At 39.2% G+C, this 23,750-nt stretch overlaps 1 protein-coding gene across 1 annotated transcript in view; it reads right to left on the bottom strand.

The window, feature by feature from the left end:
* Positions 1 to 23,750, bottom strand: part of IQCA1L (IQ motif containing with AAA domain 1 like) — a 1,829,164-nt gene that overhangs the window by 146,879 nt on the left and 1,658,535 nt on the right. Inside the window, exon 17 of the mRNA XM_044067599.1 lies at positions 17,835 to 18,012. Coding sequence (XP_043923534.1) covers positions 17,835 to 18,012 — 178 coding nt within the window. The remainder of the gene's footprint in view (positions 1 to 17,834; positions 18,013 to 23,750) is intronic.

Genomic DNA, 23,750 nt, shown 5'->3' on the forward strand with positions numbered 1-23,750 from the left:
ACACTTGCCTTACTGTGGAACAGAGTCCCAATGTACATCAGACAGAGCCCCTTGCTGACACTCTTCAATAGGAACCTTGATGAGTGGATGGGAAACAGACAATTTATGCCAGACATCACATCAGCAGCCCCACGTGAAAGGGGCTTAGGGTACTAACTATTAGAACTAGGGCTTCGGATACTACCCAATGGGGTGGTGAAAGCTGCACTACTTGCCTAGGCTAATATATGCCTTTGTGAAGATAGTCTACTACATACCTATGAACCTATGTGACAGGTACATGTCTACAGATAGTACATGTGTACTTCATTGTACAGTCATGTTGTACAGCAGGCACATGGACCACATACACTGTAATGCTAACAGATACTGGTGGCTATTATGTACAGTGGGTGAGATGTGCACCTCATGTCTTTTGTGCCATTGGGATGTTAGCTGGGTGGGATAGATCTGGATGGCTCCCTGTCATGGTCACCCTCTTACACACATCTCTGCCCATCCATCTTTAGCTTATTATACTGTGTTCCCCCTACATATATATAGGTACATAGGTAGGTAATAGGCTATCTGCCTGAAGGCATATATTAGTATGGCCAGAGTGTGCAGCTATCACCACACATGGGGTTAGTTCCCTAGGCCTCTGTGTAGTAGAGCTGATGAAGTGATCCATGGTGTGACAGTTCAGTTTCACATACACTCATCAAGACTCCTCTGGAAGAGTGTCAGTGAGGGACTCAGCTTAGTGTAGGTTGGGAGCCTGTTCCAAAGCAAGGGAAGTCTGTGAGTTAGTAATGTATCCCTCCAACATGTTCTATTTATTGTTGTGATGATGATATCCCTAGAGCATGTGGCACAGTGAGCTTGGGTTTACTTCTGATAGAGCATGTACATCAGTTCTGCATTGGACATGGACCTGTCTGCTGGGCAGAGATCGCCTGAGTAGACAGTATGCAACTGAGTACAGATTGAGTTAACTTCAGTCATGTTGCATGGGGCAACTGTTTGAGGCCAGTATTCCTCTTGCTGAGGTACTTCAGTGGTCTTTCCAGCTGCTGAAGGTGCCTAGTCAGATTCATCGCAAGTGTGCCGTAATACTCTCTGATGGGTCTGATGACTGATGAGTAGAAGGAACCTCCTTTGACCTACATGCAAAGACCTTGGCAATTTGTGGGAATACATAGCATGATTTTCTAACCACATTGTGAATGTGTTTCTGGAAGTAGAGATGAGTATCCATATGTGCCCATAGATCCCTTATTATTACCTCCATATTTAGGGTGTTGGCACCTATGTGGTATTTGTATGACTGTAGCTGGAGGCCATAATTTTGACACCACATCTGTCTGACTGGGACTCTTTTTAAGGATGTCTCTGTTGTCCCAAACATCGATTATGACAACCTTTTTGCAGTCATCCACAAACTTTGCTAACCATAACCCTCGTGTGTTTCACTGTATTTCTGAAAAGTATACAGGACTGAGCCATGGGGGACAGCAGTTGTTAACAGCTTACAGTCCAAAAAGGAGACCACAATTCTTACCTCGTAGGATCTATCTGTGCCCCAGTTGGCAATCCATCAGATGACATATGTGTTTATACACAGGTTGTTGAGTTTGTGGATACAACATGTGTGTGGGATGTTGGAAAAGGGCTTTTCAAGGTCTATGTAGGCCATGTGGAGCTCATTTCATTGATGTATGTCCTGGGTGACTGCCTTGAAAACTGTCTAGCAGGTTTAGGAACCATGATCTGCCTCTGACCAAACCAAAATGGGTAGGGTTGGGTGTTTGTAGGCTCCTAATAGCTCTTTTTATGAGTTCCATAATGATGGACTCTATGGTCTTGCAGATCAGGCTTATTAGGCTTATAAGACAATAGTTCCCATGGTCTGTTGTGCACCAACACTTGTGGAGTGTGCCAAACGTTGCTGTAACCCATTCAACAGTTTCATATCCTGTACAGAGGGTGAGTCTCAACAGACTGTTCAGATGCAGGGTCTGTTTGTTTTGGAGTTCACATATGACACAGCCAGGGACACCATGTCATCCCATAGACACGTGTTTTTAGGTTTGGATAGAGCTGTTTAACCATTGTATATGTGATTTCTGGCTTTTCACAATCTCCAGGTATGGTAATGGGCCCTTTTGTCAGTGAGAGGGAGGTAAATATGTATGAACCTGTCCGACAAGATGTTGACAATGTCAGTCATGTACATGTATTCATTTACACTTTGCACTGACTCAGAACATATATGAGTTTACATTGATATTTATGACATAGCTAAAGAAAGCTTCATGGTTCTCTATGGACTCTTTGGCAATATTTTTGCCAGAACATGGCTTGGATAATGTTAGGAGTGCTCATTGTTTCTTGATGATACTGATCGGAGACTTATTGATCTTCTTTGGATTTTCACTTTCTTTGAACAACTTAAGCACTTGTATTACATAGTTTGATTATGACAGGGGTCATTGGACCCCTTTTCATATCACTGTGTGTGCAAGGCAGGATTGGTGAATAGTGACATGTGTCTGGAGTAAGAATTGCAACTGCCAGATATGTGTGGCCCACTGCTGTACTCAGACATGGCCTAAGTGTGTGAGCATGCCCAGTATGACCTTTCAGTATGTTGCTGACTGACATTTGCTTCATTTGTTTGTGTGTGAGCATGCCCAGTATGACCTTTCAGTATGTTGTTGACTGATATTTGCTAATTTTTTTTAAGTGTGTGAGCGTGCCCACTATGGGCATATATATACACTACATATGTGTGTGGAAATTCAAGTTGTTTTTTACTTCAGGGCTCACCTTTGTGTTGTACATCAACAGGAAGCATGCTGTGCCTGCAGGGCTTCCATGAGTCAATTTGCATAGACTTATCAACATTTCTACATACGGGGGGGCAGCTATTATTTTTACATTTCTACCCGGGGGGGGCACACATGATTGTTACTGTGGGTGTACATAGGATGAGGGGTACACCTGACACTTATACACATTTGCTAGGCCTGCACTGCTATGTCAGGTACTCCATTTCAGTCTGTACTGTTGCCTATCATACTGGCTTGAGGCATACCACTGTACTACAGACCTTAGCTTCCAATTACACGCATATTAGTTTGTGACTTCATAGCCTACCCAACCCACATCACACTGCCTGGCCTGCTGTTATCTGTCTGCATAGGCTTTGGGGAGGTTACTCATATCCCTCTTCAGAGGTCATGATACAGCATTTGTTTGTGTTTGCGTTTGTCTACAATTGTCCTGCTGGCTGTGACTGTTAGGTATGTGACCCCCCCCAACTGGTATGTGTGAGTGATTTAAGTTGTGTCTGTGCCAGTAAAATGCTGTCATGGCTTAGTGGTTCAGTACTGTGACTATAGTGCACAGTATCCTGAGTTCGAACCCTGTCACTGCTTTTTATTTTCCTGCTGGGCAGACCTGACTGGTTAAGGAACAGTAAAGCAGATGTGAGTGTGTTTACCCGACTTTGCTCGACTTTGCCCAACGTTGTTCGACGTTGCCCGACATTGCGCTGGTTAGCGTGGTGCGCAGCTATGCCCAATTGTATTTAAATATGCTCAATACTGGTAAAATGTGCTTAGCAGTGCTTTATATTGCTTAAAATAGGGCACTCATGCCTCAGGTGGTGCTTTAGGGCTGCCTATGTTGGATGTACATAGTACACTCCCTATACATGTTTGAAAACAGGTAGTGTCAAGTTAGGCATCCCTTTTACTGTATGTGAGAGTCAGAGGGAGGTGTCATTTCCAGGGTTCCTACTGAGTCAGTGTATGTGCTATGCGTTGCCTCTTTGCCAAGGCCAGGGCATACTGGGCACGCCTCCTTCTGCCTACTGGGGCAGGCTCAGGTTGTTCCTCCTCCGAGTCATACTGTGCCTGTGCAGGCCTTGGCAATGGTGGGGGGCTGTTTGGCCCTGCCCCATGCTGTTCCTGCTGCAGCTGTTTCCACAGGATCATATTGTGTAGCATGGCACATACCATAACAATTTGGGTACATGTAGTTGGTGAGTACTGCAAGGCTCCACCAGATGTGTCCAGGCACTGGAACCGTGACTTGAGCATCCCAAACACATGCTCAATTATGTTTCTTGTTTGTGCGTGTGCCTCATTATGGAGTTCTTGTTCAGGTGTGTGTGCATTTCTGATGGGAGTCATCAGCCACGGCTCAAGTGCGTATCCAGCATCCCCCACTAGGTGACCATCAGGGATGTTCCCATTGGCAAATCTCTGGTGCAGCTGCATCAGATGAATTTGCATTTAGGAACTTGGAGACATTGAAGCAGAAATTGTGCTATAAAGACTTTAAAGAAAAAAAGAGTAATATACCAACACAGGAATGCAACATTAAAATGTTACAACTGTAGCTGTTGTGATGATATTTATGATTTGAAAATTACTTTGAGCACCCTACTACTAAAGAAAAATATGAATTTAAATGTTCAGCAAATTGTAATACAACTCAGTTACTATATCTTGCAACATGCACAATATGTACAACATTCCATGTTGGTAAGACAACGAGGAAATTAAGAGAGCGTATAATAGAACACAAGTCTGAGATTAGAAGAAAAGTGGTGACAAATGCATTAAGTAAGCATGTCATGGAAAATAATAGTACACATACTTTTAAGTTTAGAGGTATAGGTAAAATAGACATGGGCATTAGAGGTGGTGATATGAATAACAACTTAGAGTTAAAAGAATATGAATGGATCATTAGACTATAAGCAGATGTTACACCAGGTCTGAATAATACTGTCAGTATAAAACCTATATTAATTAAAAGAGAGAGAGAGAATATTTGAGAATGTAGTTTAGTTTTAACCTTAGGTTTTAAGAATTGAATATGGTCATTATGGTTCTTTTTATATATGTATATATATATATATATGTGTTTGTATGTGTTGTATGAGTATATGTATAAATGGGTTTTATATTTATATGCATATATATGTTTCAAAATGAGTTAGTGTGATGAAAGTTTTTTGAATGAAGTAGTTTAAATATTTAAATATTTAATTGTCAATTAGTGTTAAGTTAGGCTGGCTGAATCATGTGACATTATTAGATCCCTATTTAAATAATGATGAGACTTACTCATTTTATGTACTGATGAAGGGTGGTTAACCCGAAAGCTTTATATTACATTTTTTTTGGCATTTAAAGTGTTTTCGTTGGACTTATTCTGTGGAGTTTCACCAGAAGTTTATCTACAGTTGTATCAGATGCCAGATTTGGGAATCGTGATAGCTTCCAGGGCAGCCAGTGCACACATTCATTACTATGCCCTGGGCATTGCACATGACCTGGCAGTTGATGGAGGGAAAGCTCTTGCAGTTGATGTAGACCCTACCCCACTCACCGGATGGTGCTTTGATGCATATCTGCGTGCAGTCTATTGCACCCACTACCTCAGGGTATTCTGCTATTTGGTGGAAAAGATATATATTGCTGGCCAATGCCTCACACGAATTGGGGCAATATAATTGCTCACCGGCATGTGCTGACTAGGCATCCAGGAACTGATGGAGTACCCTGGATGCTGATTCCTGTGAAATCCCCATCATATCACCAGTTGGTCTTTGGAAGGTACCTGTAGCTAGTATTCTTATGCCAACACATGCCTTGGAATCCACTGGGATGGGTTCCCCTCTGTTGGTTCTGTGTGTGAGGCGTGGCCGGCACAGCTCAACAATTTGCTGTAGGAGGTCTGTGTCCACCTTGTAGCGCTCCACTATCTCCAGCTCATGTTGCCCCTGGTAGGTTACCCTGGGTCTGTACAGTCTTCTCCATCTCCTCACTGTGGGTTGCTCAGCAGCATTCACAACATTACCACCCTCAGCACCTTGCACATGTTGGTTTATGATAGCAAGAGCAGCCCTTAACATTTTGTCGGACTTAAGCTTTTTAAGCTTTCCCTGTTTGTATACTGCTGTGTTGCAGAGTTCTTGGGAAAAAGCAGGGAGGGATGCTGTTTGCAGAGTTTAAAGTGCTGGGCTGGGCTAGTCTGCTGCCTGTGTAATTGGCTGATTCTGATATATTTCACCTGGCAGCTCTGCTAGTTCTCCTTGGTTAACTTCCTACTACTTCTTTTCCTTCCTTTTGCCTTTCTGTTTCTGCCCGGGGGAAGCGCCGCGCAACCAAGCGCAAAAGTTCACACACACTGTGTGCATGTTTGCAAGGAGTTTCCTATCTTTTAACATTGTCTACCTTTGGTTTGAGGTTTTCAGATAGGACAACTGTAGGCATGCCTCTTGCAATCCTGAGCAAACTCAAAGCAAACATAAGCCACTGTGCTCCAATTAGCTTACAGCTTGTCTGACACACCCTCTCATGATGTCAGCTATATTCTACTCTACTAGTCACCTACTCCTACTCTTACGCTCTTGGGACATGGCTCACATGCTGGGGAAAATTGGGATTCACTATCCTTATCCTCATTTGCATAGGATTGCCTACTAATACATGGTTACATCTCTGACACTGAGCTTCCCCCCCTTAGCAACCGCTACTCAGTGGCCATGTTGTCTTCAGCCTGCCATTCACATGTATGGCAAAATAAGCTTTTTAGTGAAAATGCCTATTTTTGGCTTTTTTTTAAATTATTTTCTTGTTTTTATAAGTGCCACACATTTGCACGGTGCTGCGCTATGCTTAAACATCGGAGATCGAGGGGAAAAAAAAGTTAAATTTTTATATTTTTAAACATTTATAAATGCCAATGGCCTTATATATGACCATTGGCATGCTTCCTCAACTGTATGCATCCTTTATTTGGAGCTGTCATAGCTCCGTTTAGCTATTTGCAGAACGGTACTCCGTTACCAACGGAGTACATTTCTGCAGATAACACTAATCTTCCACGGACACGTTAGTGTTTCCTGGATCACAAATTTACCTCATTTGCATAGCTTTCACCAGCAAATGAGGTAATTTGCATACCATGACACTGTCCGTGCAAAAGTAGTTTTAGCAGTTCTCGTGCACGCCCCTGCCTGCTGTTCCTGGATCGCACGCCAGACATATTGCCTGTTTGACATCTTACACTACTCTACAACTCAATGCAAGCTTTCGTAAATCTGGCCCATTGTCTTTATAGACTTATATTTTTGCATTAGCTTGAATTTTCCAGAAGGTTATGAAGTCTTAATTGTTTCTATCATTACTTAATGACTAATTTCCAGCGCTTTTCTAGAAAACTGCAACTTCTACATTTATCCAAATGAAAATTGAAGCCATACATCAGTGATAGTCTTCAAAATCATGGGCAGATGAGAGGAAGTTCCCTCAGGAAAAATAATAATAACTATTTCACCTCAAACTTCTAAGAAAGCAAAAATCACTTCTGGGCACATGCAAGGCAGTGCTATTAATAGCATACTTACTAACAGAAAAATGATAACAAGGGGGTCAAAAATGTAAATATTATTAAATGAATTTAATTTCAAAATCTACAGTTTAGTTTCTGACACCCTTGTCTGCACTTTGTTTCTGGTTACTGCCTCCAGAATCTTTCAGGATGTGGATGACATTTGCAAAGCGATACTTCAACTAATAAACAAGCTCCACCGCTAAATGCATTTGAAGAGATGCAAGACCACCTTCTGCCTGCCCGCTGTTACCTAAAATCCACTCAAAAAGCAGCTTTAACATGTGACCTAAGAAGACGAAGAAGGTTGAGATTCTTGGAAGAATAGAGACGTGCTTAGTTTTCTCTGCTTTTCCTATCAAACAAGCCAATAATAGCAATACCAATGTACTTTAAAAAAGTCAGTGCTCAAACAATGTTCCACACTTTGCTGCTGGTGCTATTTCATCTCATTTGGAATAAGCAGTGAGAGGTCAGAATCTTGAATTCCACTAATCCATGTTTCAAACCAGCAGTGGGTCAAAGGTGGTCACCCAAATCATCCTCATTATAATCCACCAGTGACTGTAACCAGAGCCGGATCATGGCCCTAGGCAGGGTACTGGATCAGGACCCCCCCACACACATACACACAGCACACACAACAGCTCCCCCGTCAGGCATCTCCACCACCCTGCAGCCATTCCGGTGTCTCTTTACTTTGTTATTTCTCTCCAATTGCCACAACCACAGCTCAAACCTGTCAGTCTACATAATATTTTATTATTTACAATGATTACAGATATTTGGATTTAATTTAAAACTTTTATTTCAAATTTTGTAGCATAAACACATATAGACATTTGCTAAACAAAACAATACAGCCTCACAATGAAAACAGACTTGGCATTAACACATATGCATGCTAGATTACAGTTTTTTTTTTCTGACAAGCTATAAAAGATTGAAGACATGAAATAATGGTATATATTTGAGTTTCAGACTTCATATCCTTCATAAAATGCAAGCTAACACAAAACCTGATATTCTAACAACCTTGTAAGTTTTATAAGAGCAATATTTAAAATCTTTCACTATGTTTGAGCATTTGCACCCCGACTCCCATTATTTAAGGCTTGGTCCAGAGAGGTATGGTTAGTGTAGAGGCTTCAGGCTCTTGTATCCTGTAGCCAAGGTACAGGGTTTGAGCCTGGTTAAATTATTTAACCTGACATTCTTACTTTGGATCTTACACACACACACACACACACACACACACACACACACACACACACACACACACACACACACACACACACACACACACACATGTTATGCTGCAGACCTCCAATCTACAACAGTAGACATAAACATTGCAAACATATGACACACGCTATATCTAACTTCTAACTAAGCCTATCACATTCTAATACACACCTAACCAATAAACAGACATCACACTGTAACTGGTATCAATAAGCAAGTAACAACATGGCCAATCAAAACAGGTTACCAGTTTCTTGAAATCACATACATCAAGAATTGTAAGCTTCAACTGCACCAACAAAATGAAGAAAAAAATACAGCCCTAACCCACACCCATTGATCTACAGGCTTCTTTTCTACATCCCCTATTTATATATATTATATCCACTGTTGTGCACTCATGACCACAAAGAATTTGTCACTGAACTATTATAGTGAACAAAACCCAAGTTGACTATAATAACATTTTATGGCCTATGCATTTGTTAAAGCTCCACACTCATGCCATATATTGACAAGCTATGTAGCTGACAAAAAGGCATGGACACCATAAATATAGATAGAAATTGACAGATATATATGCATGCATACACATTATGAATTAGCATGTGTTATGTTACACTGCTTATTTAAGATTCACTTTAACTTTATGCTAAGCATGCCCAGGGAGTTTTACATCAGAACAGAACTTCCAGATGTAACTTTCAGACCTTAGAATCATCTTCATTTCTCTAACTATCTATGCTTTTTACTTTAATCAATGATCTTCTATAGTTGTAAAATTTAATAGGAATATTTGCACTGGACAACTGATCTCTGTATTGAGTTGATTGTATTTATACCACCTTTTTATTTGGATACATGATTAAAAGATTCTTTATATCTGCAACTGTGAACTGTGAAAACTCTCACAGTCTCTATTTTTTACAACAGGACTGGTTGTGACATCTATGGTTACCTGTCTTCCAATAGCTTTGATTCTGGTGCATCTGTCTTATGCAAATGTCTGCATTTCCTTTTATACCATTTTCTAATTTCCCAACAAACAACAGACCTCCTTGGTTTGCCAGGTTCAGACTGCAGATTTTTCCCAAAGCTTTTGTATGCTTACTCATTTCCAATTTGTAAATGTAGAAGTCATCTGCAGTTTGTATTACAGTAGCATTTCCAACTCTGTTAATTACTCTTTGTTGATTTCTAGGCATTTACAATGTAGATGAACTAGGCAGTTTGGTTTTCAAACTTCTGTATATTAACATATTCGGCAAAATGGAATTAGAGTGATTGAATGTGGCTACGCACTACTCTACCCAGAGTTATCAACTCTGGCTTCACTATAAAACTCATGAAACATGTTTTGATTTTTTTTCATTGTTGCTTGTTTAAATATTGTGCAATGCAGTCAGCAACCTGGTGCATTTTTATTTTTTCCTTTTTGACCAGGTTAGTCCCATTACGATAGTAGCCTCATTTCAGTGGAGACCCAAGGTGGCATTTATACTACCTGGGGAAATTTGGCCAGGGTATTAAGGGAATTCCCCTACTCCTTTTGATAGATCCCATGGGATCTTTTACATCCACCTGCACTATCACCAACTTAGGCAGATGGGGACCCAGTTTATCATCTCATCCAAAGGACAACATACTCAGGAGTGCAGCACCCCTCCTTATGCTGCACTGCAGTGTCAGCAATCTGTCTACTTGGTGTGGGAATAGAACCCACAATGTACTATACCAAAGATAGGTGTCCTACCTAGTGCACCACCAACATTCTGAAAATGTGTGAAACATAACCATTTTGAAACTGTGACCTACTCAGGGCTGTGACTTGGAATTAGACATGATCAAGCTAGGAGATTTCCCACAATTTTATAAGTAGTCTTTGTTGGTATAATGATAATTTGGGTACTTGTGAGTGCGCAAGAGCTGGGATTGATATTTTGGAATCTTGTTAACAACAGGATGACAGAATATATGTGTGCGAATGAGAGGGAGGATAGAGGAATGGTGAGGATGCAGGGAGTAGAGGTGGCGAAGGTGGATGAGTTTAAATACTTGGGATCAACAGTTCAGAGTAATGGTGAGTGTGGAAGAGAGGTGAAGACGAGAGTACAGGCAGGATGGGGTGGGTAGAGAAGAGTGTCAGGAGTGATTTGTGACAGACGAGTACCAGTAAGAGTTAAAGGGAAGTTCTACAAGAGGGTAGTGAGACCAGCTATGTTATATGGGTTGGAGACAGTGGCATTGACAAAAAGGCAGGAGTCAGAGCTGGACATGGCAGAGTTAAAGATGTTAAGATTTGTACTGGGTGTGACGAGGGTGGGCAGGATTAGGAATAAGTATATTAAAGGGCAGCCCAGGTTGGAAGGTTTGGAGACAAAGCCAGAGAGGCAAGATTACGTTGGTTTGGACATGTGCTGTAGAGGGATGCAGAGTATATTGGGAAAAGATGCTAAGGATGAAGCTGCCAGGTAACAGGAAAAGAGGAATGCCTAATATAAGGTTTATGAATGTTGTGAGAGAGGACATGCAGGTGGCTGGTGTGACAGAGCAAGATGCAGATGACAGGAAGAAATGGAAACAGATAATTTGCTGTGGCGACCCCTGACGGGAGCAGCCGAAAAAAGAAGAAACAGAAGTTAACAACAGGATGATGGACATTTGTGATGGCTAAAAACAAGAGAGCTAATGTCATTAATGAGATGCAGAATAACTGACAGCTTGACTTTCCTTACTCCCGCCATTTCTGTCTGAATTAAAAAAAGTAATAAAATGAAAATCTCCAGACCTTCAGCATATTGCTGGATAGCCTACCAGCACAGAGACATTTCATATCTTACTAACTGGGTGCTGGCAGTTGTAAATGTGTTAATTCACAAAGCACACTGAGGACAAAGAGACAGAAAAATAATTAACTGCTTTCATATGAGAAAATATTTGTTTAAAGTCCTTTATTATTTAAAAATAAAAGGGAAATACTGGCCAATTAATCATTGTGGAACTCAATAGATTGGTAATTCAGCTGCGTATAATGCAGTTGTTTGTATGGTACATCTTTTGATACAAGGGCATATGCATGAATGCACTTTTACAAACACTTACTTCACAACAACTTTACAATAGTGCTGTAACTCTCTGGAACAGATAAGTTTAAGAAACAAGGTCCAGCATCTCTCAGTAGGATGAGATGGGCATTCTGAATGTTGTATGATACAGGCAGGTTTATCAACATCAAAGACAAAAAACTAGAACATAGCATACAACACTACAGCTAGCAACAATGGCAGTTTACATGTCCTGAAATGGCAGCCATGAGCTATTTCTAATTATGTGCTGACAGCCATATTTACTGTATAGCACTGATGTCAAGCATAAATCAATGTTAACATATGGATAATTTGCCAAACTTCTGGAAGCTGGTCACAAACTAATTCAGATACCCACTGCTTCTGGACTAATCTGTGAACAGAAGTTTAAAAGTCATCAGTTGTCATGGAACAGCCTCTCCAAATGGTCTCAAACCCAGGAAGCTGCTGGCCTCATGAGATGAGATAGCAGTTGCTTTTTGTTGTTTTAGGTCATGTAATAAAGGAAAAATAACAGAGTACCTGAGGTAGGGAACTGATGCAAAAAAATGTATGCGAGTATTCACATGTAAAGTAAGGAGTATTTTCTTTTTCCTTTTTGTTTTTCCAAATACATACTACATGACACCAAATGTATGCCAATTTTCATTTTTCAAAGTGATAAATTACACACAGCAAAAAACAAACAAATAAATAGATAAATAACACCAAGTAAAAATGTATGCCTTTGTTTATTTGTCATATGCCTCGCTGTGTTCATACGTTGATGAGGTAAACCAGACATTCATAATTTAATCAATGATTGGATCACTGAAGGCAAAATTCTTCTAACAGTATCCTAGCAGTTGGTGGGAAGCAGCAAACTAGACATTAATCTATGTCTCGGGTAAGGAAAATATATTCTCATCTCAAATAATAATAACTATGCTTAACTAGTTTTCTTACTGCGGTGGTGGTGTTGCGGTAGCATTGTCGCCTCACAGTAAGACATTGTCCTGTTCAATTCTCAGCTAGAGCGTCTTCTGGGTGCAGACATGCGTGAATGGGTGTACCTTCGTTGAAGGTTGTGCATCAGGGCTGGCAATTCAGCATGTAAATATCTACTGCCAATCATTAGCGGACCGGAGTTCCGCTGTGGCGACCCCTGACCGGGAAAAGCCAAAAGGCACAACAATGCTTAACTAGTTTTCTTATGTGCTTCTGCCCTCATACCGGCCAGCCATTTAAGACTCCCCAGTATCAGCAAGGTCCATTCATCTCATACCTGCCAGCCATTGAGACTCCCCAATATCACCACAGCTCATTCATTCTCTAGTCCTGGTTATTTCGCAGTAAGTGTGAGAGAGTGTCCGATAGTGTTGTTAAAGTGGTAACCATGGGGGTGTTTGTGCCCTCATCAGCATCCTGGCACTGCATGGTCTCAATTTTGGTGCAGCACAGAAGTTTTTGAAGACAAATTGAATTCATTTTCAGGGACAACTGTCCAACAAATTGTTAAGTGACTAAAGGTGGGATCAATATGTCTCTTAAATGATGTTTCTAAGCAAAACATTTCTAGTTGTCGAGAATATCACAGTAAAGCTCAGAAGTTAATCATCTGATGTTCTGCTCTATCCTTTCCTGTTCGTTTATAGGCACACTTGACTGACACAAGATTGTTTTCCTTTTACATTTAGTGCATCTTTGTAAATGATTGTTGATTTATATATTTATTTGTTGACATTTGATTACTAGGAAAGTCTGACTGGGTAGGAACCTATTTTCAGTGGAGGCCCAGGAAGAAAAGCTCCAAAGTATTAAAAAGCATTTTAAGAATAATAATTTTCAGTCTTTAATAATAAAACAAAAAAGAAAAACAGTTTAAGTAATTATATCAAATTGGATATAATATGAAAATATTTGTTAACAATAGATACAAGTTATATGACAATGATTTAATAGTTAGAGATATTTTAGCCAGTTTATAGAGAAATTAATGGTAAGTTAGTATAATATAAACAGGAATTGCAATTCAAAGGGAGAAAAAATTAACAAAGTGAGTGGAGAAGAGCGAGAGTGAAGACATGCAAACTATGAATAGGTATTTGCCCATATTTAGAGATATAGTTTAACATGGTGTTGAGCAGGAAGAGAGCCAGCTTATTAGAAGTTGTTCCACATTGTCAGATATGTAAACAAGTGTGGAGTCATCTACATCATGTATTAGGGAGGCCTGTTCTGTGAATGCTTGGAGAGTGTTGGTGATAATGTTAAAGAGGAAAGGACCAAGGGTAGAGCTTTGTGGTACACTGGTGGTGACTGGGAGGTATGGAGAGGGGGTGGAGTGCCATTTTACTGACTAATATCTATTTGATAGGTAGATTTTGAACCATAAAAGGCTGGGATGAGGGAGACCTAATAAGGCCATTTGAAGCAGAAGTTTGCTCTTATAAACTGTCAAAGGCTTTAGACAAGTCTAGAAATAAGGAGGCTAGTTTACTGTTATCTCTAGCTCTATTGACAGTAACTATATAGGTTAGAAGTGCAGTGCAAGTACTATGGGAAGGACAGAAGCCATGTTGTGGGAATGATAGGAGCTCTTCCTGCAGGAGATAGTTTAGCAATTGCTGTTGAAAACATTTTGCAAGTATTTTGGAGAGGGGGGATAAGATTGCTATGTCTAAATTTACTAATGTCTGTTGAATTTCCTCCTTTGTGCAAAGGGATAATATGTGACTTTTTCCAGAGAGAGGGAATGTGGGATTCCTGGATTGACCATTTGATAAGGATTGAGACAGGGAAGGCAATGCTATCGGCTGCTATTTTAAGGTATTCACTTGGAAGGTCATCAGCTGAAATAGAGCATGGTTTGAGTTTGTTTATTAGTACAGGATGTGGGCATAGGTTTGAAGGTGAAAATGGATGTGATGATATATGGCTACTGGGTAGGTTTAGGATTAGATGCTGGGGAAACCTTGTTTAGAGATGCTATAACATGTCCGCGGTAGTGGTGCTGCGGTAGCGTTGTCACCTCACAGCAAGACGTTGTCACGTTCGATTCTCAGCTAGAGCGTCTTCTGTGTGGCGGCATGCGTGAATGGGTGTGATTTCGTTGAAGGTTGTGTGTCAGGGCTGGTAACTCGGCACGTAAAAATCCACTACCAAACATTAGCAGACCGGAGTTCCGCTGTGGCAACCCCTAACCGGGATAAGCCGAAAGACACAACAACATTTTATCTGTAAAATAAGAGTTAAACTGTATTGCAGTTTTGAGCGATAAGTTATTGGGAGAGGGTTTATAGTTGAATTTATGGCTGGGATGCAAGATTCTTTAATGGCTGTCCAACAATTTGTAGAGTTGTGTTTACTATTATTCTGAACGTTTTTGTAGTATAATTTTTGTCTTCATTAACTTGCTTTTTAGTATGATTGTGAAGCATTCTGAAGTTTTTAAGATATTGTGTTGTTTTATATTTTTGCCATTCTTTCCACACCTTTTCTCTATCCTGCATTAGCATTCTACTCTTTTTGGATAGGCAAATTGCATTATTTGTTTTTAGTATCTTTCTTCTAGGAGATAAAAGGCTATTTGGGATATTAAGGAAAGTTGTATTGAATTAATTTATAGTATCATCTAAGGGGAGGATATTTAGGATGTTCCAGATAACAGATGATATATTAGTAATGAGCATTTCTGTGTTAAACTTGGAAAGGTTATGTGTTGTTATATAAACATGCTGTTAAAGTGGATGCATGAGATGTTTGGTTGTATAGATTGGAAGATGAACACTGAGACAGTCAAGCATTGTTCCTGAGGTTATGTATTTGGAAAGGTCCAATACTAGGATCCAGTCTAATAGGGAATTTGATGTCTTCCTAGAAAGCGTGGGGCTATTAATTAGTTGTGAGAAACAAAAAGTTCACTCTAGATTTAGGGAAATCAGAGTTTATGTCCAACCAATTGACATTAGCATCACCTAGTAGTATTATTTATTGTGGAATTGTTAAGGATAGCCAATGTAAGCTATCTTCAGTATTGTCACCAACAAGGATGCAAAGACCAGTAATGCATTATCTGTTTCTAATTGTTTAATCTTGGGAAATTTATAAGTAGCCCTTTTGGTATTAGTTTGTCGTAAGTGAAAATGTGGCAGTTGTTTGGAAATATTAAAGCAATACCACCACCTTTCCTCTTTATATAGCCATTACAGATTATATTATAGTCAGGAGGTGTAATTTTGGAGTTGTTGCAGTTACAGCGAGAATATTAGGCTTATGTTGGGTAATCCAGGCATGTAGTTCAGCAATTTGTTTATGCTTCTAACACTTATGGCAGCAGAAATTAGATTACCAGGGTTGGAGGTTGACTATTGAAGGGTTAGAGTAGTGTGTGGAAGAGAATTCTTTTGATGTTTATTGTGATAGGTGGGGCCAGTATTAGGGTTAATGTCTTCTCATAAAAGGATTTGAGTATATTGGAGAATTATTGATACTTGTTTTTTTTGAAGAGCATTTTTCCATCTAATTTTGTTTTGGTTTGAGAAGAAATGTAGTTAATTACTCTATATTTGAAGTAATGGTGAAGGATGTCATTAAATAGGTTTGGTGCAATGTCGGGTGAGGCTAGGGAGGAAGTATGAATTGGTGGTTGGGATAGAGATAGAGATAGGTTGAGAGCTATTATAGCATCATGGTTGAATGAAGAATGGCCCAGTAGCAGAAGACTAGAGAATAAGCCGAGTAGTAACATGATTAAGTAAAGGGATCTATATGTTGTAGTTGGCAGTTAGTGGGGAAATAGGGATAAAGAAGGAAAAAGAAGTTGCACAGTAGAAATGGTGGAGTTTGAAAGCTGATAGAGGGTAGGTAGGAAAGAAGTATTTTCTATGAAGGAAGAGAGTTAGCTTGTCCTAGTGCCTTCTCTGGATTATAAGGACTAAGGGGGTTAAAAGGTTACAGTTTGAGAATGTAGGTAAAATAGGAAGAAATTATGGATTATTTGGGAAAATCAGAAGATACAATGTAGAAAAGATAGGTGCTGTTAGGGGGTTGTGACTATGAATGTATATGGAGCAAAGCAGTATGGGAAAGAGTAAGGCAGTTTCGATATATTCAGTAAAGAATGGACACACACACTCTATGTGCATTCAGAATATGGACAATGTTTTTTTTACCTCCAACTGCCCTGACTTTTTCTAAGTTTTGTTGTAGTATGTGTTTTGTATGACTACAGTGATTTAGTCTTCAAAGAAAAAAAGTCAGCAGCACCCTTATATTAAAACCATGGTATGATGAAGTTACAGTTTCCAGTTTTTTTACAATTCTGATTTTCAAATCTGCATTAAAACACATCCATGATAGTTGGTGAGGGGCAAGTAAACTGGCTGTGTGATAAGCTGAAACAGAAACACAAATAACTGAGACAATTGCACAATAGGACTAAGTTAATGAGTGGAGGCTTTTGTTTGACAAATCTTAACACCAAGTGCATTCAAACTGATTAATTTGGCAAATGCTTTTTAAAACTAGAAACTTTACAAAACTGTGACATTAATAAACCTTAGTATTTGAAGTCAGCTTCAATAAATTAATACTATGCCAAAAAGAACCAATCTATTATACTGGAACTATTTGGTGGGCTGGTCAACAGTGCACCTGACAAACGCGCATCATGAGGTCAGACTGTCTCTGTCCAATTGCATTACACTCCATTATGTTCTATACTGTGTAGTGTTGTATTAGTCTTCTCTTCATAAACCACAGCCCATGAAATGAAACATAATCACCAGCAGCAGTTTCCTAATTCAATTACCTTTTTTTGCATGAATGACCAGGATTTGCACTATGATGTAGAAGCTTTTATTCAGAGACTTTAAGTTTGGTGTACTTTGAGTGAAGTTAGTCTGTCTCTGTTTTACACTCATAATGCTAACTAATGCAAAATATGCTCTCTTAGTCACTATAGCCTTACAAAGCCATGCTATCTACAGATAAATATTCAATATTATCCTATGAAAAACAAAACAGAAAAACAACAGTAAAGCAGGAAAAGGGCAAAGCTCAAGATTGCCACTGTCTCAGCCATATGATGCCTGACCCACATTCCTGCCCAGAAGAAAACTGTGCTCTTACCATAACGGGAAGAGTAGTCTGGCCGTGGTATAAGGATGATCTTCTCATATACCTTACAAAAAGGCTTGATATCAGCTTCAAATGGCCGTTCGGTCGTTCCAACAATTAGTATTTGGTCTTCTGCCTTAATTGATTTTAATATCTTGGGTAGACTGGCCTTCAGTCGCTTAGGATCCAGCTAACAGAACACAAACAATAAGTTAAGTGAAAGTCCTACTGCTATGTTCAACAAATGAAAACATTTCATCATCATATGCGGTGATCATTTTTTTAACTGTGTAATAGTTAATTTCAGATTTATTATTTATATTTCACTGATGCTAACATTTTTGCATTGACAGATATATGGATGTTGAACAGTTTTAGCATGCAGTCAGTTCATGGTATCTGCAAGAAGCAATACTGAAGCACATTAAACAAACAGAAATATGTGCAACTGGGAACGACATTTCAAACAATACATGAATCAATGGACCATGTGGAGGGGAGGAAGAGGAAGCAATCACCTATAGAACGTGGACTATGATACCCTCTGGTATATTGGAAATCCTCTGTAAATTATCTTTTGGAATGGTAGTCTATAGCTATAAGGCCACAGGTCATCTAGAAAGAGAAAGTATAGACAAAACAAATTATATTAATTAAATGTGCTTTTTTTTATTTCATTTATTTAGCAAGAAGTAATGTTTACCATGGGTAGACATGGAACCTGACTGAAATTTGAAACTAACAAGCACTTTTTCTGTGCTGCTAACCTTTTGTACTTGTGTTATCATTTACTTTCAGCTACCTGGCACCCCTAAATGACATGGTTTGAATTTCAGGATTGCCAGTGCCCTCTGAGTAGGCTATCTACTTGTCCAGGCTAGAGACTATTACGTTTGAAAACATAAGGTATCTATATTGCAGCTAAGGCCATTTCAGTCTCTTGACATGCATACCTCTTATAAGGGGACATTTATATACATATAGATATAAATTAAGGGAAGGATGGGTTAGAGAAGGAAGGATAGAGCAGTTGGAAGGAAATGTGACAAGCTATAACAGAAAGACTTGAGGCACCATGGTTCTTCTTCTGTTGATATTTTTCTATGTATATTTTTCGCCTCCTAGTAAGTCACTGAAGTGGTCATAAACAGTTTATTCAACAGCCAGTGCTGCCTAAAAAGAGTATTGTGTTCTACAATGTGAAGAGCTGTTTGTTGGGGCAAACTAAACCTACAGATCTTTTAAGAAAGCACAGATAATGTTCAAAGAAGTAAAACAGCAAGTTCCATGTTCATTGTGTGGACACACACACACACACACACACACACACACACACACACACACACACACACACACACACACACACACACACACACACATACACACACACACACACACAGAAAAAAAGTGCCAATTATTTCAGAGATTTTGAATATTGTATTTGTAAAGCTTGCCAATCTGGCAGTTAGCACAGAGGATTAAAGCTATGAATTGCTAATTACTTACTTCCTGTAGTCCATGATTCAATAAACCTAGTCTGTGCCTAGTGTGTGATCTTGAATAACGCAATCAGACAGGGAAACTGGGCTAGGCTCTTCAATGGTCTTCTAGACTGTATGCCTAGTAACTCACTATGAACCTAAACATTAAGCCTAGAATTGTGAATTATGAATTTTGAAAATATTATATTATTTAATTTATTTGATATTTGTTTACCAGGAAAGTCCAGCTGGGCCCAGAGCAACCTGTTTTCAGCAGTGGCCTGGGGAGAAAACCTCCACAAGTTACATTACAATAATATGGTGACAACATAGATATTCTGAAATAGTAGTTAGAGTGTCCCTATGATTCAATAAACTCTGTGTAAGCTTCATGCAGAACCTACACAGAGTGTACCTGCTACTGTGATGGTGCTCATTGCTCACCATTGTGTAATGCATATTAGTGAGGTGCGGAGTATCTAAGCAAGGTTTTGCGTCTTGCTGTAGTGTTGCTGGCCGTGAAATCTTGCAAGGAAATTTTGATAGCAATTTCTTGAAAGTCAAAGCACCAATGGTCTGCAGATTTACGCAAAATGCCACAATGACCACCAGGGCTACACAGATAGCACTGATTCTGCACAACATTTCTCCACAAAGGCCAACATAATGCAAGGATACATAAACATGAATGTCTCATAGACATCTGTTACAATGAAACAGAAACATACCTGTCATCCCCTTTGAGCAAGACTAAAGGCATACATAACTGGGGACAATGACCCATAAAATATGTACAGATATGTAAAATTGCACCTCCACACCTAGGAAGTTGATAGAATAAATAGGTTGTACATTAGCATAAACTCTCTGAATAGCATATACATACACCTGCATTCAAACCCAGTACCATCTAGCCCCAAAACGGAATGGGTCAAATCATTAATAGGTGGTGCCCCAGAGACAATTAAGTAGCACATGTATATTATATAATCAATAGTAACTGTCACAGTTTAGGAAGGTTAACTGTGTACTTCCCCATGCTTGCTCCTCATATCACCACTGTCCTATCTTCCCCATTTCTTTGTTATAAAGCATTCTTGCATGATGGTGCACATTGTGCACTATCGCTAAGCAACAGTGAATGACACCTGTATATAAATGTATGTCAATGTATAATAGACACCTGGAAAATTACTACTTACACCTGTATTAGAACCCAGTACCATCTGGCCCAAACAACAAGGAATGCATCAATGCATTAACACGCACTGCCACAGAGTTAGTTTTGCAGTACATGTTTTAAATGTCACAGTTTAGCAGGGAATTCCTATTGTTCCTCTCTCTGCTTGCTCCCCATGTCACCACTGTTCTATGTTCCCCTTTTATATCCTTTAAATCATTATTGTGCAATGATGTATATTGAGCACCAATGCTCAGCAATGCTGATACAAAAGCAGTTAATTGTGCTAGATACAGCTGTATTCAGACCCAGTACCATCTGGCTCCAAAAAGGGACATATCACTGCATTAAGTGCATTAATACTTGCTGGCACAGAGTTAGTTAAGTAGTAGATGTATGCAACAGCAGTAAAGTCGTCCAGTTATTATTCAGTCTCTAAAATACATCTACAACTCAAATGAGTCTGTGGTGCCCCCTATTTATGCATTGATCCAGTTATTTTTGGGGCCAGATAGTACTGGGTTCCAATACAAGTGTATGTAACACTTTCAAATACTTTTATGTTTGCTCCACTTAACATTGTACAAACATTATGCTTTATGATGCGCAATATTGAACACTGTGTTTGTGAGCTGATAAGCATCACGCACAGTTAATTGCAGTGAGAACAGAACACCTACCTATCTAAATGCACAGATTACAGAACACAGCACTTAAAGCAAGCATCACAACAAAACTCTGATTTATACAGGAGTGCAGATAAACTTATAGTAGATGACATCAGGGAGAAAACAGGTTGGGAGGGCTGTATAGTAACATAGCTTCATAGGGTCATATCAAGCTACTAGCCTAATAGGAATAAACTGTTTAGAAGCCTAGCTGTGTAACAACATAAGTACCCTTATTGAGCATAGCTGGATGTTTGAGTTTAGCAAATTGAGGCTGTGAGCACTACCAACTGGCACTGTCCATGAGGGAGCACACAGTATTATGTATTACACTTTGTAGTGTGGTTGATATATGTGTGTAAAAAGTACTGAGACTCCAGGGTTGTAGGGCAAAGTGGGGGGGGGGCAACACATGTATGTATTGTAAATATATGGCTTTTAGTTACATTGTGCCCTTAGTTTGCAATATGTCATATGTAGTTTTATGTCATACAAAGGAAATGGACAATAAACACTAATAATAAAGCATTTTTATATATATATATATATATATATATATATATATATATATATATATATATATATATAGTTCCATAGCACAGCAAGCACTGGGTTTGCACGATGGGTAACAAAGTGTACATGCATGCAAGATATATCTCTTTGCACATAGCTAAGTAGTGTGTAAATGCAAGCTGCATTGTTAATGTTTGACAGTTAGTACTGAATATCTAACATATACCTGCTGGTTATTAGCACCATGTTTTCACAATGGTAAGCAGAACGCAACAGTGGCAAACAATGCAATTTCAGGGTTATTGCATGTACAGGCACTTGTGTATGTGTTGTTGGCAAAACTGAAGGCCATGCAGGAATACATTTATAGGACTATAGTACACAATATACCTGCAGTCGTATATTTGATCATAAATGTAATACACAGACTACTAAATCAATAAAAGTAACAGTGCATGAAATATACTGTATTCAAAAACAGGACTATGTGTATGGCAGTCCTGCACTTACACCTGTTGCCACAGGAAGGTTTAGGAAACAGTTATCTATGTTGCACTTCATTGCTGTAAACGGCAATGTCACAGCAGTAAAATAAAGGTTGCAAACTCTGTACTAGAACCCAGTACCATCTGTACTCCTGGTTGGGTTTTTGTGAAAGCCAAGAGCATTAATTGAATACATCCAGTTTCTATTTTTGTCTGTCTACTTCTTATGTGGTCCACTTTTTCCTGTTACTGCAATGCCTTGCATTGCACAAACCAGATAAGCACAACCAAACCTGAAATTTATTTGTTCTCCAGTTACATTGTTTGTTCTATGTGGTGCATCGTGCATAAAGTGGAATTAAAAACAAGAAAAATCAGAAAAGAAAAAACGGAGACATACGTGAAATAAGGAAAAGCAATGTATGACATACACAGTAGAAAATCATAGTACATAAGAGAAATTTCTATGTAGTTCTGGATTTGAACTCTCACACCAATGCAGCTTCAAAAAACAGGATGGATGCCTTATTCCTCTTTGCCACACAAACAGCTTTGTAGTAAAGAACTGAAGTCATTATTCACACACTCAACTGCAACAGAATGTACACTGTTATCAAACCATCAGCTATTTGTACATTTAATTATCTTTACTATATTTGGTCATAGTGCACTTAGTGATTACACAACCTGTTTTGATTATGCTTGCAAATATACAACTCTGTCTTACATTTCTTTGTTTCTTGGTAATTCATCACTTATCTGACTAGTAGTGTGAGACATGCAGTGTGTAAGCCATTCCATATCATTGGCCTTAAAATATGTGAGGATATTAACTGGGAATAATATTATATGATATGCAGTTGCCAGCAACTGAAGGCCAGGTTGGATGGCACAAGCAAGCATATACTGCTCTTTTGAGGGAGAGCATAGATGAACTACTGTTATGGCATGAACAAGTGTACACTGCTTTTTTGGTGCAGGACAAACCTCAGTTACTGTTATGCACAAACAAGCATAGCCTGCACTTTTGGGGAGGAGCAAAGGTGAATTACTGCTATGGCACAAACAATGATATGGTTCTCTTCTTACTCTCCTTATTCTGCATTCTGAATTCTGCAAGTTGTTTGACCTTGGGAGGGTTGTGAAGTCAGAAACTGCTATGTGTATCATTACTTTCTAACTTCTCTCTTTACTGATTTACCGGTACAAAGGTATGGTGCTAAAGTAAGGGCATGCAGTGATCATAAGTATTTTGAGAGGTATGACTGTATTAATCTTTGATGCCTGAGGCCTACTACTTATTAATGTACACATATAAGTAAAATAAGTCTCTGCTGTCACATGTTAAGGTACTTTCTGTACAAATCCACTACTATTTACTTTACTTGATTACTGCACCAAGTTAAGAAATATAAGTATATGCCATAATATTATTACAGAATACACTCCAGGTACAGAACTTACCTTGCAAATGCAGCAGTTGACACAGTTTTAGTTCAGGTCTGACTTTGTATGATGCAAGCAGTACACAGCCAATACATGTGGAGGTAAAGGTTGTGTGAGTTGCCTGGCATCCATTTTATTCTATCTATGTGAGTAGG

Source organism: Protopterus annectens, chromosome 3.part1 (genome assembly GCF_019279795.1).
Source record: "Protopterus annectens isolate FY-2018-M chromosome 3.part1, PAN1.0, whole genome shotgun sequence".
Taxonomy (NCBI): Eukaryota; Metazoa; Chordata; order Ceratodontiformes; family Protopteridae; genus Protopterus; species Protopterus annectens.